This window comes from Penaeus chinensis, chromosome 7 (genome assembly GCF_019202785.1).
Source record: "Penaeus chinensis breed Huanghai No. 1 chromosome 7, ASM1920278v2, whole genome shotgun sequence".
Taxonomy (NCBI): Eukaryota; Metazoa; Arthropoda; class Malacostraca; order Decapoda; family Penaeidae; genus Penaeus; species Penaeus chinensis.
This window is the reverse complement of record NC_061825.1, coordinates 36,073,097-36,088,096: the sequence shown is the minus strand read 5'-3', so window position 1 is coordinate 36,088,096 and position 15,000 is coordinate 36,073,097. Positions and strand designations below refer to the sequence as shown.

Genomic DNA, 15,000 nt, shown 5'->3' with positions numbered 1-15,000 from the left:
CATACCTATATATACATATATATATATATATATACATACATCTACAGTGTATATATATATACATATATATATATACATATATATACATATATATATACATATATACATGTATACACAGACAGATATATATTTCTCTCTCAATATATATACACACATACCTATACAACATATATATATAGATATATATATATATATATATATATATATATACACACATATATATGCAGCATATATATATATATATATATATATATATATACATATATATAGATAGATAGATAGATATTATACATGTATATGTATATATATGTATATAAACACACATACATACATACATATATATCTATATATGTATGTATATATATATATATATATATATATATGCATATTCATACATACTCATATATATGTGTGTATGTATACACGGTTATACATATGCATATACACACACATATGTGTACACACACACACACACACATATATATGTCTGTGTGTGATTATAAATATTCGTATACATACTTATACAAATCCATATGTTAGGAAAGAAGAAATATGCACTTAATTAAGAAATTAAGTCCTCAAGTCAAAGCATTTCATATATATGTATATATATGTATATGTATATGTATATGTGTGTATATATATTTATACTGTAGAGAGAGAGGGCACATATGTTGAAAACAAAAACAAAGCATAAAAGTAATGGAAAAAAGAAACGGTATTTATGGGGCCATCGAATTCTGTATGGAGAAGGCACTTCACTCTCTTTTCCCTAGATATCAGATCAGACTATTCTACTGATACGGAATGAAGAGCAAACGGGAGAAAATCTACGTAGACGAGTGACCTCCACAAAGCAAAGACGAGTAAAAGCTGCATATAAAAGGGCGGCTCTGCTTGCGGTCGACACATTCGCTCGTCCGCTGAGCATGGTAGGCCGGCCGGGCGCTGGGGAAGATCACGCGTCTGAACTCTTTTGTCATTTAGACGAAGTTTTTTGTAGACAAGTTGTGTATTGTGTTTGGGGAATCGATAGTGGTTTGTGAATTGATTCGAAGTGTGAAAAGACAGTTGAGGACGAATTAGAAATTACTTATCAAATGTACATTATCCAGATGCGCTCTAAATAAGTTGTAAGAAAATTCGCTGTGTGACTGGAGACTATCGCTCTAACTATTGACTATTTACGTCATTCTGTAAGTGTATCTGCTTCTGATTTACAGATGAAGTTCTTACTGCTGTTGGCTTTGGCTGCTGTGGCTGCTGGGGATCACTCCCTTGGCGGACACGGGCATTTCCATGGAGGTTTCCGTCCCGTTGGGCATGGGCACTTCCCTCCTGTTGGGCATGGCTTCAGACATGCCGCCGTCCACCGCCCCGTGCGACCTGTGGTGCATCGGCCGGCTCCCGTGGTCCCGGTGAGTCCTCGGACCCTTTTAGTGTGGAAAGATTTCGTCAAAAGAAAAGATTCAAAGATAAAATGTAATATGCAGCAGCAAATGCTTCATTGTCATTACGAGTTAGATTATTTCTTTACCAAAATATCTTCCCTCAAATCAGATCTAACAGACTAATGACAAAGACTTTTCACTTGAATCCCAGGTGCACCGAAGCCAAAGTGGACCTGCAGTGCCCCCGGCAGCTTCCTCGGGCGTCCCGGTGAGTGTCGAGGCCCTTTACGCTGTATTTAGGGCTGCTTTCACACCTTGAAATGACTAGTATATAAGCATGTAATGACCAGGTCCTTCATCTAACCCTTTGAAGTAATCTTTGCTGTATTCTATAACAGAATCATTCAATTTCCCAATGTCGATAACGATTCAGGAAAATTTCTCTTAACATCAAACATTCTTTATATATCCATAATAATGGCGGCTCGGCCGATTCAGGTGGACCAAAGGCAGGGCGACAGCGAATACCACTTCTCGTGGCGCCATGACGGCCGCAAGACCTACACGTGGGATCGCGCCAACCAGTACTGCGCCAACCTCGGCTCCGGCTGGCAGGGCATCAGCATCGGGACTCACCAGGAGGACAGTCTCGTTAGGGAAGCGATTATAGAAGGTAACATTTCAAGCTGATCCTCTCTGTTGTGTTGTGGGATTCAGACCCAGGACTTGAAGGGTCGAGACTCGAGTCCACGAAGGTATGAGTATGCAAGTTTGCTAAATGTGTGCATTTTTGTCTCCTTTTAGATCGCCTACCATGGATTTGGACCTCAGGTCATATCAAGAACCACGGCTTCGCCTGGGCTTCAGGTGAAGAATTCGTGGGTCTGAACTGGTCTCACACCGGCGGGTAAGTGCCACCTGCCTTTTCCTTTTACTCAGACACACCCAGAGGCTAAACTCTGCTGAAAACTCTTCTAACTCTTACCAATGTGATCACCAGGAATCATCGACCACAACCAGACAACCGAGAGGGGAACGAGCACTGCCTGGGGGTTCTCAACGACTTCTACGACGACGGCGTCAAGTGGCACGACATCGCCTGCCACCACGACAAGGCCATCATCTGCGAACGCAAAGTCCAAGTTCACGGATGAACACAAATACACATGCATACAGGAGCACATGCACAATGCCTTCATGTAGCTTGATCACGTCCATATGATCTAGAGCAAATGATTATACACTGTATTTATTCCTATTTATATTTGACTATAGATGAAGATCTTTTACAAATAAATTTCCTGACCAACTATAGCAGCACTTTTGTTTCCCTGATTTTGATCAAGAGGTTACTATTCAATATGAAGAACATGAGTACAGAGGGTGAGGCACCAGAGCCGACACACCTCAGCTCCAGTCCCTGACGAAAAAGCTGTAGATGTTGGTTTGTGTTTGTGTTTTCCTGCGTGTGTGGGAGGAACAGCAGTAGAACCCCAGAAGAGGCCCCATTAGAAGGCTAAAGATGCGCCACTAGAAGGGTAGAAGGGGCGCCATTGGAAAGGGTGAAGGGGGACAATTATAAGTTTGAAGAGGCACTATTAGAAGGGTTAAGTGGCACAAATGGAAGGGCAGAAGGGGCGCTATTAGAAGGGTAAGGAACACCGTTAGAAGGGCAGAATGGACACCATTGGAAAGGCAGAAGGGGCGGCATTAGACGGGGAATTGGGCACCTTGTGCTGTTTGGTGCAGCGATAGCGTTCTTGCCTAGCAATCTTGGAACAAAGGAAGGAGAAATTAAAAAGAAAAGAAGGGAAGGAGAAGAGAGAACATAGAAAGATAATAAACAAAAATGAAAAAAATCCGTCAAAATCAACATTAAGAGAGAGTTACGTAAATCAGTCGAAAAATAAATGGATTAACGGATTATCAGTTCCAGGGAAGTTCCAATGAAGTTCTAAAAAAGGTTCAAGAAGGATCTTTCTGGAAAGTTCTAGAAAGATCCCGGGATTTCCTTCGGGTGTTTCGGGGAAGGAATTTTCAGAAGACGTACGAAAAAGAAGGAAGATTTCTAAAGCACCGGGACAGTTTCCGGAAGGCTTCGACGAAGCGTTTCATTAAGAATAAAGCTTTGTAACGTCCTCGCAAATTTCATATATATATATATATATATATATACATACACACAATATCTATTTATCAATCTATATATATACATACCTATATATATATATTTATATATACATACATCTACAGTATATGTATATATATATACATATATATACATATATATATATATATATACATATATACATGTATACACAGACACATATATATTTATCTATATATATATATACACACACATACCTATACAACATATATATATATATATATATATATATATATATATATATATATATACATACATATATATGCAGCATATATATATATATATATATATATATATATATATATATACATATATATAGATAGATAGATAGATATTATACATGTATATGTATATATATGTATATAAACACACATACATACATACATATATATCTATATATGTATGTATATATATGCATATTCATACATACTCATATATATGTGTGTATGTATACACGGATATACATATGCATATACACACACATATGTGTACACACACACACATATATATGTCTGTGTGTGATTATAAATATTCGTATACATACTTATACAAATCCATATGTTATGAAAGAAGAGATATGCACTTAATTAAGAAATTAAGTCCTCAAGTCAAAGCATTTCATATATATGTATATATATGTATATGTATATGTATATGTGTGTATATATATTTATACTGTAGAGAGAGAGGGCACATATGTTGAAAACAAAAACAAAACATAAAAGTAATGGAAAAAAGAAACGGTATTTATGGGGCCATCGAATTCTGTATGGAGAAGGCACTTCACTCTCTTTTCCCTAGATATCAGATCAGACTATTCTACTGATACGGAATGAAGGGCAATCGGGAGAAAATCTACGTAGACGAGTGACCTCCACAAAGCAAAGACGAGTAAAAGCTGCATATAAAAGGGCGGCTCTGCTTGCGGTCGACACATTCGCTCGTCCGCTGAGCATGGTAGGCCGGCCGGGCGCTGGGGAAGATCACGCGTCTGAACTCTTTTGTCATTTAGACAAAAGTTTTTTGTAGACAAGTTGTGTATTGTGTTTGGGGAATCGATAGTGGTTTGTGAATTGATTCGAAGTGTGAAAAGACAGTTGAGGACGAATTAGAAATTACTTATCAAATGTACATTATCCAGATGCGCTCTAAATAAGTTGTAAGAAAATTCGCTGTGTGACTGCAGACTATCGCTCTAACTATTGACTATTTACGTCATTTTGTAAGTGTATCTGCTTCTGATTTACAGATGAAGTTCTTACTGCTGTTGGCTTTGGCTGCTGTGGCTGCTGGGGATCACTCCCTTGGCGGACACGGGCATTTCCATGGAGGTTTCCGTCCCGTTGGGCATGGGCACTTCCCTTCTGTTGGGCATGGCTTCAGACATGCCGCCGTCCACCGCCCTGTGCGACCCGTGGCACCTGTGCGACCTGTGGTGCATCGGCCGGCTCCCGTGGTCCCGGTGAGTCCTCGGACCCTTTTAGTGTGGAAGATTTCGTCAAAAGAAAAGATTCAAAGATAAAATGCGATATGCAGCAGCAAATGCTTCATTGTCATTACGAGTTAGATTATTTCTTCACCAAAATATCTTCCCCTCAAATCAGATCTAACAGACTAATGACAAAGACTTTTCACTTGAATCCCAGGTGCACCGAAGCCAAAGTGGACCTGCAGTGCCCCCGGCAGCTTCCTCGGGCGTCCTGGTGAGTGTCGAGGCCCTTTACGCTGTATTCAGGGCTGCTTTCATACCTTGAAATGACTAGTATATAAGCATGTAATGACCAGGTCCTTCATCTAACCCTTTGAAGTAATCTTTGCTGTATTCTATAACAGAATCATTCCATTTCCCAATGTCGATAACGATTCAGGAAAATCTCTCCTAACATCAAACATTCTTTATCTACCCATAATAATGGCGGTTCGGCCGATTCAGGTGGACCAAAGGCAGGGCGACAGCGAATACCACTTCTCGTGGCGCCATGACGGCCGCAAGACCTACACGTGGGATCGCGCCAACCAGTACTGCGCCAACCTCGGCTCCGGCTGGCAGGGCATCAGCATCGGGACTCACCAGGAGGACAGTCTCGTCAGGGAAGCGATTATAGAAGGTAACATTTTAAGCTGATCCTCTCTGTTGTGTTGTGGGATTCAGACCCAGACCTTGAAGGGTCGAGACTCGAGTCCACGAAGGTATGAGTATGCAAGTTAACTAAATGTGTGCATTTTTGTCTCCTTTTAGATCGCCTACCATGGATTTGGACCTCAGGTCATATCAAGAACCACGGCTTCGCCTGGGCTTCAGGTGAAGAATTCGTGGGTCTGAACTGGTCTCACACCGGCGGGTAAGTGCCTCCTGGCTTTTCCTTTTACTCAGACACACCCAGAGGCTAAACTCTGCTGAAAAATCTTCTAACTCTTACCAATGTGATCACCAGGAATCATCGACCACAACCAGACAACCGAGAGGGGAACGAGCACTGCCTGGGGGTTCTCAACGACTTCTACGACGACGGCGTCAAGTGGCACGACATCGCCTGCCACCACGACAAGGCCATCATCTGCGAGCGCAAAGTCCAAGTTCACGGATGAACACAAATACACATGCATACAGGAGCACATGCACACTGCCTTCATGTAGCATGATCACGTCCATATGATCTAGAGCAAATGATTATACACTGTATTTATTCCTATTTATATTTGACTATAGATGAAGATCTTTTACAAATAAATTTCCTGACCAACTATAGCAGCCCTTTTGTTTCCCTGATTTTGATCAAGAAGTTACTATTCAATATGAAGAACATGAGTACAGAGGGTGAGGCACCAGAGCCGACACACCTCAGCTCCAGTCCCTGATAAAAAAGCTGTAGATGTTGGTTTGTGTTTGTGTTTTCCTGCGAGTGTGGGAGGAACAGCAGTAGAACCCCAGAAGAGGCCCCATTAGAAGGCTAAAGAGGCGCCACTAGAAGGGTAGAAAGGGCGCCATTGGAAAGGGTGAAGGGGCACCATTATAAGGGTGAAGAGGCACTATTAGAAGGGTTAAGTGGCACCATTGGAAGGGCAGAAGGAGCGGTATCAGAAGGGTAAGGAACACCATTAGAAGGGCAGAATGGTCACCATTCGAAAGGCAGAATTGGGCACCTTGTGCTGTTTAGTGCAGTGGTAGCGTCCTTGCCAAGCAATCTTGCTTACCTGCGTTGGATTCCCGCGCCGCCAGTGGGTGATAACACCGGTCATTGCTTGCACAAAGGGGGTAGTTTAGAAGCACAATAACCACACAAGCCACAATTTGCCTGAAGTCACAAGAGCCTGTCGCAGCAAACCCCAAATTGTCATTATCTTTATTATTATCATCAGAAGGGCAGAAGGGGCACCATTAGAAAGGGTGAAAGGGCACCATTAGAAGGGCTAAAGGAGAATCAGAAAGAAGGAGGAAAAAAGGGAGAAGGAAGAGGAACAAGGAGATCAAAAGAAGGAAAAAGAAGTGATAGGGATTATAAGTAAGAAGCGGAACAAAATAAGGAGGAAGTAAAAGGAAGGAAGAAGAAAGGAAAGGGAGAGTGCATTAGAAGTTGCTAAAAAAATCAAATTAAAAAGAATTTGCTTGAAAAAAGAAAAACAGATATGGAGAAATGTTGAACAAAAGATAAATATCACAAGTCAGGGCAGTCAACAGAAAATTAAATAAGTCTCCAGTTAAGAAAAAAAAAAAAAAAAATTATATATTACCATAGAATTTAGAAAATAAATTTTGCAGGTAGTTCTGTAGGAAGAAATTGACAGAAAATCCTGGAAAATCACCGGGAAAAGTTCCAGAAATTGGAGTATCAGAACAGATTCGAGAAAATTTCAGCGTAGGAAGTATGTATGTATGTGTGTGAATATGCATATATATACATATATATATATATATATATATATGTATATAAAGACAGATACAAATATTCATATACATGTATACAAGAGAAAAATATGGATACATTTGATAAAGAGAATAATGAAAAATTCAAGGGAAGTCATCAAGTTAAGGTATTTAAAGGCCTTTTTCTCCCTTTCCATCGCGTTCCTTTCGCTACTAAGGAATGAAGGGCAAACGGGAGAAAATCCACGTAGACAAGTGACCTCCTCAAGGCAAAGGCAAGAGGAAAAGCTGCATATAAAAGGGCAGCTCTGCTTGCGGTCGACACATTCGCTCGTCCGCTGAGCATGGTAAGCCGACCGGGCGCTGGGGAAGATCACGCGTCTGAACTCTTTTGTCATTTAGACAAAAGCATTTTGTAGACAAGGGGTGTATGGTGACTGGGGAATCAGTAGTGGTTTGTGAATTGAGTGTGAAGTGTGAAAAGACAGTTGAGGACGAATTCGTAATTACTTATCTAATGTACATTATCCAGATGCACTCTAAATAAGTTGTAAGATAATTCTCTGTATGACTAGAGACTATCGCTCGAACTATTGACTATTTACGTCATTCTGTAAGTGTATCTGCTTCTGGTTTACAGATGAAGTTCTTACTGCTGTTGGCTTTGGCTGCTGTGGCTGCTGGGGATCACTCCCTTGGCGGACACGGGCATTTCCATGGAGGTTTCCGTCCCGTTGGGCATGGGCACTTCCCTCATGTTGGGCATGGCTTCAGACATGCCGCCGTCCACCGCCCTGTGCGACCCGTGGCACCTGTGCGACCTGTGGTGCATCGGCCGGCTCCCGTGGTCCCGGTGAGTCCTCGGACCCTTTTAGTGTGGAAGATTTCGTCAAAAGAAAAGATTCAAAGATAAAATGTAATATGCAGCAGCAAATGCTTCATTGTCATTACGAGTTAGATTATTTCTTTACCGAAATATCTTCCCCTCAAATCAGATCTAACAGACTAATGACAAAGACTTTTCACTTGAATCCCAGGTGCACCGAAGCCAAAGTGGACCTGCAGTGCCCCCGACAGCTTCCTCGGGCGTCCCGGTGAGTGTCGAGGCCCTTTACGCTTCAATCAGGGCTGCTTTCATACCTTGAAATGACTAGTATATAAGCATGTAATGACCAGGTCCTTCATCTAACCCTTTGAAGTAATCTTTGCTGTATTCTATAACAGAATCATTCCATTTCCCAATCTCGATAACGATTCAGGAAAATCTCTCCTAACATCAAACATTCTTTTCTACTCATAACAATGGCGGTTCGGCCTCCTTCAGGTGGACCAAAGGCAAGGCGACAGCGAATACCACTTCTCGTGGCGCCATGACGGCCGCAAGACCTACACGTGGGATCGCGCCAACCAGTACTGCGCCAACCTCGGCTCCGGCTGGCAGGGCATCAGCATCGGGACTCACCAGGAGGACAGTCTCGTTAGGGAAGCGATTATAGAAGGTAACATTTCAAGCTGATCCTCTCTGTTGTGTTGTGGGATTCAGACCCAGACCTTGAAGGGTCGAGACTCGAGTCCACGAAGGTATGAGTATGCAAGTTTGCTAAATGTGTGCATTTTTGTCTCCTTTTAGATCGCCTACCATGGATTTGGACCTCAGGTCATATCAAGAACCACGGCTTCGCCTGGGCTTCAGGTGAAGAATTCGTGGGTCTGAACTGGTCTCACACCGGCGGGTAAGTGCCTCCTGGCTTTCCCTTTTACTCAGACACACCCAGAGACTAAACTCTGCTGAAAAATCTAACTCTTACCAATGTGATCACCAGGAATCATCGACCACAACCAGACAACCGAGAGGGGAACGAGCACTGCCTGGGGGTTCTCAACGACTTCTACGACGACGGCGTCAAGTGGCACGACATCGCCTGCCACCACGACAAGGCCATCATCTGCGAGCGCAAAGTCCCAGTTCACGGATGAACACAAATACACATGCATGCAGGAGCACATGCACAATGCCTTCATGTAGCATGATCACGTCCATATGATCTAGAGCAAATGATTATACACTGTATTTATGCCTAATTATATAGATGAAGATCTTTTACACATAAATTTCCTGACCAACTATAGCAGCAATTTTGTTTCCCTGATTTTGATCAAGAAGTTACTATTCAATATAAAGAACATGAGTACAGAGGGTGAGGCACCAGAGCCGACACACCTCAGCTCCAGTCCCTGATGAAACAGCTGTAGATGTTGGTTTGTATTTGTGTTTTCTTGCGTGTGTGGGAGGGGCAGCAGTAGAACCCCAGAAGTTAGAAGGTTAAAAGGGCGCCACTAAAAGGGCAGCACTTTTGTTTCCCTGATTTTGACCAAGAAGTTACTTTTCAATATAAAGAACGACAAAGGGGGAGGCCCCGAGAGCCAACAGACCTCAGTTCCAATGCCTGATCAGCAGTAGAAGTGTCGAGAGGGCAGCATTAGAAGAGCAGAAGGGACGCTATTAGAAAGGGTGAAGGGGAGCCATTGAAAGGGCTGAAGGGGTCGATTCTGGCTTATTTTTAGGGCATAAACGGGTCTGAATCCGGCTCTACCTAGATATATTTTTTTAAGTTCTTTGTTTAAGGTTATTTCTAAACATGTCTGCAATTTACAGGATAATCTTACCGTCACTATACCCAGCCAGCATAATTCATTATAAACAAACAACACTTTCCACTTCCTCAATGATGTGTTAGATAGTTATCCGCTTTATCATTGCCGTTTGTGGACCAGGAATGTGTGAGTAAGTGTATGTATGTGTGTGTGTGTGTGATATTGGATTAAAAGAAAAAAGAAAACACTAAGCGACATTCCAAGTTTATTCGAGTGAACCAACGAAGATTACACAGAGAAAAAGAGAGGAAAAATTATTCTTTGCAAGTCAATACTTTGGGAAAATAATACATTTTGCTAATCAGGTGCGGTTACATATCATTCTACTATAGTTCATCCATACTAACCTTTCTTCCCTTTTCTTTTCGTTCTCTCTCTCTCTCGCTCTCTCCTCTCTCTCTCTCTCCCCCCCCCCCTCTATATCTCTCTCTCTCTCTCTCCCTTTCTCTCTCTCTCTCTCTCTCTCTCTCTCTCTTTGATTCCGTTAGAGTATTTTTGTAGGAAGTATCTTTTGTTATAAATAATATAGTATTTTACAAAGTCTTTGGGGAAAGACATTATGGGCCAATTTTTTCACTACTCAAGTTAAGGAAATACTGTGAAGACATGTCTTCAATCAATATTGTGTTGTTACTCTTGTATAAATAAGGATCGCTTGGCATTAAAATAAAATATATCAGTCTATCTTATCTATCTTTCTACCTATCTATCTATGTGCATATATATATATATATATATATATATATATATATATATATATATATATATGTGTGTGTGTGTGTGTGTGTGTGTGTGTGTGTGTGTGTGTGTGTGTGTATAAATGGAACAGTTCGCATCGACGGTCGAGGATTTGTCGGTTTGGTAACGGGGTCGCGAGTGATTGTTGGTGTTGTAGTTAAAGGCCGACTGAATTTATTTAGTTCGTCTGATCACCTTCGAAATGAGTTCTGATGAATATTGAAAGCACTAGAAATGTACAAAAAAACAGCTTCCGTTTTTGATACCATAATATGTTACCAGTTGAAGAGTGGAGTGCATAAAATTTATTAGTTGTGCCCCCCCCTGCTAAAACTCGTTTTCTGTAACATTAAGAAAACTGTTGTAAACTCTATGGGTAACTTACATAAAAAACGAAATTATCACCTCAATAATGCTTAACGAATAGACGGAGCCAATCCATCGTGAAGCGAATGTCAAATGTAAACAGTTTAAAAAAATACAGAAGTATACCCAGTTTTCGTTGTCTTACCAACAAATTTAGCATTCGCTTTCGACGCAAATTAACAAGTATCATTATTTTCTTACACTCTACCTCAGTAAACTTTAAACATGGTTTCTTTTACGTATATATTTTCATGTGATACTCTTTTCTTTCTGATGACCTGCCGAGAATTCTTGTCAGAAAACTGTTTTTTTTCCTCTCTCTCTCCAGCCATCAGTGTCATGAATGAAATTTCCTATGCAACATTATCCTTCCCAAGCCAAGAAGATACTCTCACTCTCCCTGCCTTAGGATTGTCAGAAGCCGCTCTAACCAAGGCTGACTTAATCCAAAATAACATAACTTCAGTCTAGCTTCACCTGATATCAGTATACTAAGTGATTTGCTAAATTTAAAGGAAAGATTAATAAATGAAGCACACGTGTATGTGCGTGTTTACTTAGTCATCCATATTGTGTGTGTGTGTGTGTGTGTGTGTTCTGTATCTGTGTGTACGTCTGACATTGTGTATGTATGTCTCAGTGTGTATGTGCACCCACGTGTGTGATACTTTTCGGAGGAACTGCATTGTACTTGTGCGAAAATTTCCAAACCAGTAAATGATAGTTTCCCTAAGATTACCCGAAGAAATTTTCCAAAATGACTCTTAATACCACGTCTGTAACGTATTAATACTGATCATGACAAGTTTATTGCATGCGATGAAGCTACATAAGATAATTGTAATAAATATAACGATTCATACTATGACAAAACATTCACACTATATCACATTACACTATCCACAATAATCACACTGACCATAGCATTTACAATATTCATACTATACCATTACATTCACAATCTATAACACATAATTTTCACATCATATCACGACATTCCCAATATTCCCTCTATATCATAACATTCATAATATACAATCTACACAAATAGGACACCACAGAACAACAAATGTGGTTTTCACGAGTACGTGTTATGTGTTTAAACGTGGTGTGATGTCGAGACTAACTGTTGTTTTCGAGTAGTGTTTCTTAACCCTTTTACTAGCACGCCACCTCTAGGATTGTGTCCTTCCCTCCACTCCCCCCTTGCATCTATGAATAAATTCCCTCAAAGATTTTAAAGAAAAAGAAAAAAATATGTTATTAGTGTAAAGTAAAACAGCCACAATAAGAAATCCAAAGAAATCGCAACGTTTCGAACGCTTCACGAATTCCTCATGCGACTTAACAACCTCGTTCGTAATATCAATTTTATAGAAGAAGAAGGAAGATTCAGGTCAATTACCTTTCTTTTCCGAGGTTCTTTTATTGTGTAAATGGCTCGCCTAAATTTTCGGTTTACCGCAAACCAACTCACAACCGCTTATTCCCTTCAACGAATCACCCGTTGTATGTAAAGAAGTCAGTTAGCTCTTCATTGTTCCTTAGGGCATGTAGGATTTGTGATTGTGAATTCGCTGGAGCTTGATGTTATTTTTGAAGCTTTTCCAAAGGAGGATATCTTATTTTATGAGGCACATTCATCTGCGTAATGGATTTTCTTATTGTATATCTATTCCTGTAATGAACAACAAATGGCAGTGCTAGTAGTCTATTAATGATTCCGTAAAACTCGTCCCTCGATAAAAAAATCACATTAAAAAGAGCTGGAATTGAAATTTTTATCGTATCCCAACACTTGTGATACACTGATGAACCACAATGCGGTCAGCAGTGTTCTTGATACATGTACAGGTATTTACACCAATTCCGTGTGAGGAAACGTCACTGTGTTTGTGTTCATATGTTCTTAGTTTTTTTGTTGAGTATGACTTAGTCACAATAATATTACAGTTTTCATTTTTTAACCATATTCTTGTTAAGAGAATGGCAAACATGATTAGAGAAATTCCTGCTGTTTTAGAGTAGAATTATAATTTATATCTTTCTTATTCGTTATTTGGATATGTATAAGGTTATATACATAAAATCTTTATATGTAATGTGTATATGATTATTATCTATGTATATAATCTAGCTCCTTGATATTTTGTCATCTAAATCTTTGATATTTATGTAATGTATATTATACCATGTTTTCCTTATATCTGTGTATAACATCTTTGATATTAATATAATTAGTATCTATGTGTAAAATATATGTCTTTATCGGATATCTAAATCATACTCCTAGCTTTAATTATCAGTTATCTTTCTACATAACATTCATATCTATCTATATATCCATTTATCTGTATCAATTTACATCTGTCTATAGACTTTTACATCTATCTATCTATCTAAAACTTTTGCATACCTTTTTTCATCTTGTGTATATATATATATTTTTAACCTTGGCAGAAAGCGCACCATCTTTTGTCTTCTTCTCTTGTGTGGTTTACCTGATATTCAGATTATATTTATTCAAATTTCCGTCTGTTCTTGATATATATATATATATGTATATATATGTGTGTGTGTGTATATATGTATTTATATATGTATATTTATGTATATATATATTTATTTATATTTATATTGGTATCACTGATCCATGACAATAACCATTTTTTTTTTTTTTTTTTTTTTTTTTTTTTTTTTTTATTGGCACTTGAAGCAGATGGTTAAAACTAAGTGGTATTTCTGATTGAATGATTACCGTTTCATTATTCGTCTTTGGGTTCTGTAGAAAATTTCATGACCGTTTTTTGAAGATGCTTGCGTGTTCCCTTTATCATTATGCAAAAATGTGTATTTTGTGACTTTTTCAGTGTTGCTTATATATATATATATATATATATATATATATATATATATATATATATATATATGTATATATATATGTTCATATATATATATATATATATATGTTCATATATATGTATATATATATGTTCATATATATGTATATATATGTTCATATATATGTATATATATATGTGTTCATATATATGTATATGTATATATATATATATATATATATATGTTCATATATATGTATATATATGTATATATGTGTGTGTGTGTGTGTTCATATCTATCTATCTATATATATATATATATATATATATATGTATATATGTGTGTGTGTGTGTGTTCATATCTATCTATATATATACCTGTACATATATTCTATATCTATCCACATCTCTTACGATCGATTAGACAATTTGTTAGGTGCTACGTCTCCATCTATCGCAATAAGATTCCTCATGTATTACATGAAGCATTGTTTTACGTATTAAATTTTGGCATGTGAATCTATTAAGTGTATTATCATTAATGGCTTGCAAATGTGGTGAAAGTGAGTTTTTCATTATCTAGGACAAAAGATAAAAAGAAAAATCCATAAGGTGATATGTGATTTTATTTTCTCTCATTCCAATTACGCGCGCAAATCGAAAATCCCATCCTCTTCATCGGCCATTCTATCATCAATTCATAGAGATCCATCTCATCTAAATCTTCCGAAAAATAAGTCTTAAGGAACGAGAGAGAAGTGTTCGATCCCCTTCGTTCACCTATAGACGCGAACGAAAGAGGAGAGTCGTGTTCAATCCTCTCCCTTTACCCGTAGACGCGTCCTTGGCGTTCACAGATGATGGGCTTCTCGTGGTGGCAGCCGACATCGTGCCACTTGACGCCGTCGTCGTAGAAGTTGTTGAGGACAGCCAGGCAGTTCTCTCCCCCATCCTCGCGGTTGTCTGGTTGTGGGTGGC

General features: G+C 39.1%; 4 protein-coding genes across 4 annotated transcripts in view; 3 read left to right on the top strand and 1 right to left on the bottom strand.

The window, feature by feature from the left end:
* The window catches only part of LOC125026959, a 3,225-nt gene extending 520 nt beyond the window's left edge, over positions 1-2,705 (top strand). The window contains exons 3-8 of the mRNA XM_047615565.1: positions 777-932; positions 1,224-1,418; positions 1,603-1,659; positions 1,890-2,064; positions 2,196-2,298; positions 2,392-2,705. Of these exons, the coding sequence (XP_047471521.1) occupies positions 777-932; positions 1,224-1,418; positions 1,603-1,659; positions 1,890-2,064; positions 2,196-2,298; positions 2,392-2,545 (840 nt within the window). The 3' untranslated portion in view covers positions 2,546-2,705. The remainder of the gene's footprint in view (positions 1-776; positions 933-1,223; positions 1,419-1,602; positions 1,660-1,889; positions 2,065-2,195; positions 2,299-2,391) is intronic.
* Positions 2,706-3,068: 363 nt separating this feature from the next.
* LOC125026958 lies at positions 3,069-6,307 on the top strand. The gene is made up of 7 exons (XM_047615564.1): positions 3,069-3,134; positions 4,360-4,515; positions 4,808-5,020; positions 5,205-5,261; positions 5,492-5,666; positions 5,798-5,900; positions 5,994-6,307. Exons 1-7 carry the CDS (start codon positions 3,069-3,071, stop codon positions 6,145-6,147), a joined length of 924 nt encoding a protein of 307 aa, XP_047471520.1. The 3' UTR covers positions 6,148-6,307.
* Positions 6,308-8,036: 1,729 nt separating this feature from the next.
* LOC125026821 lies at positions 8,037-9,548 on the top strand. The gene is made up of 5 exons (XM_047615422.1): positions 8,037-8,276; positions 8,461-8,517; positions 8,748-8,922; positions 9,054-9,156; positions 9,247-9,548. Exons 1-5 carry the CDS (start codon positions 8,064-8,066, stop codon positions 9,398-9,400), a joined length of 702 nt encoding a protein of 233 aa, XP_047471378.1. The 5' UTR covers positions 8,037-8,063; the 3' UTR covers positions 9,401-9,548.
* A 5,082-nt stretch (positions 9,549-14,630) lies between these two features.
* The window catches only part of LOC125026823, a 3,098-nt gene continuing 2,728 nt past the window's right edge, over positions 14,631-15,000 (bottom strand). Inside the window, exon 5 of the mRNA XM_047615424.1 lies at positions 14,631-15,000. This exon is cut by the window's right edge and continues 5 nt beyond it. Within this exon, the coding sequence (XP_047471380.1) occupies positions 14,849-15,000 (152 nt within the window). The 3' untranslated portion in view covers positions 14,631-14,848.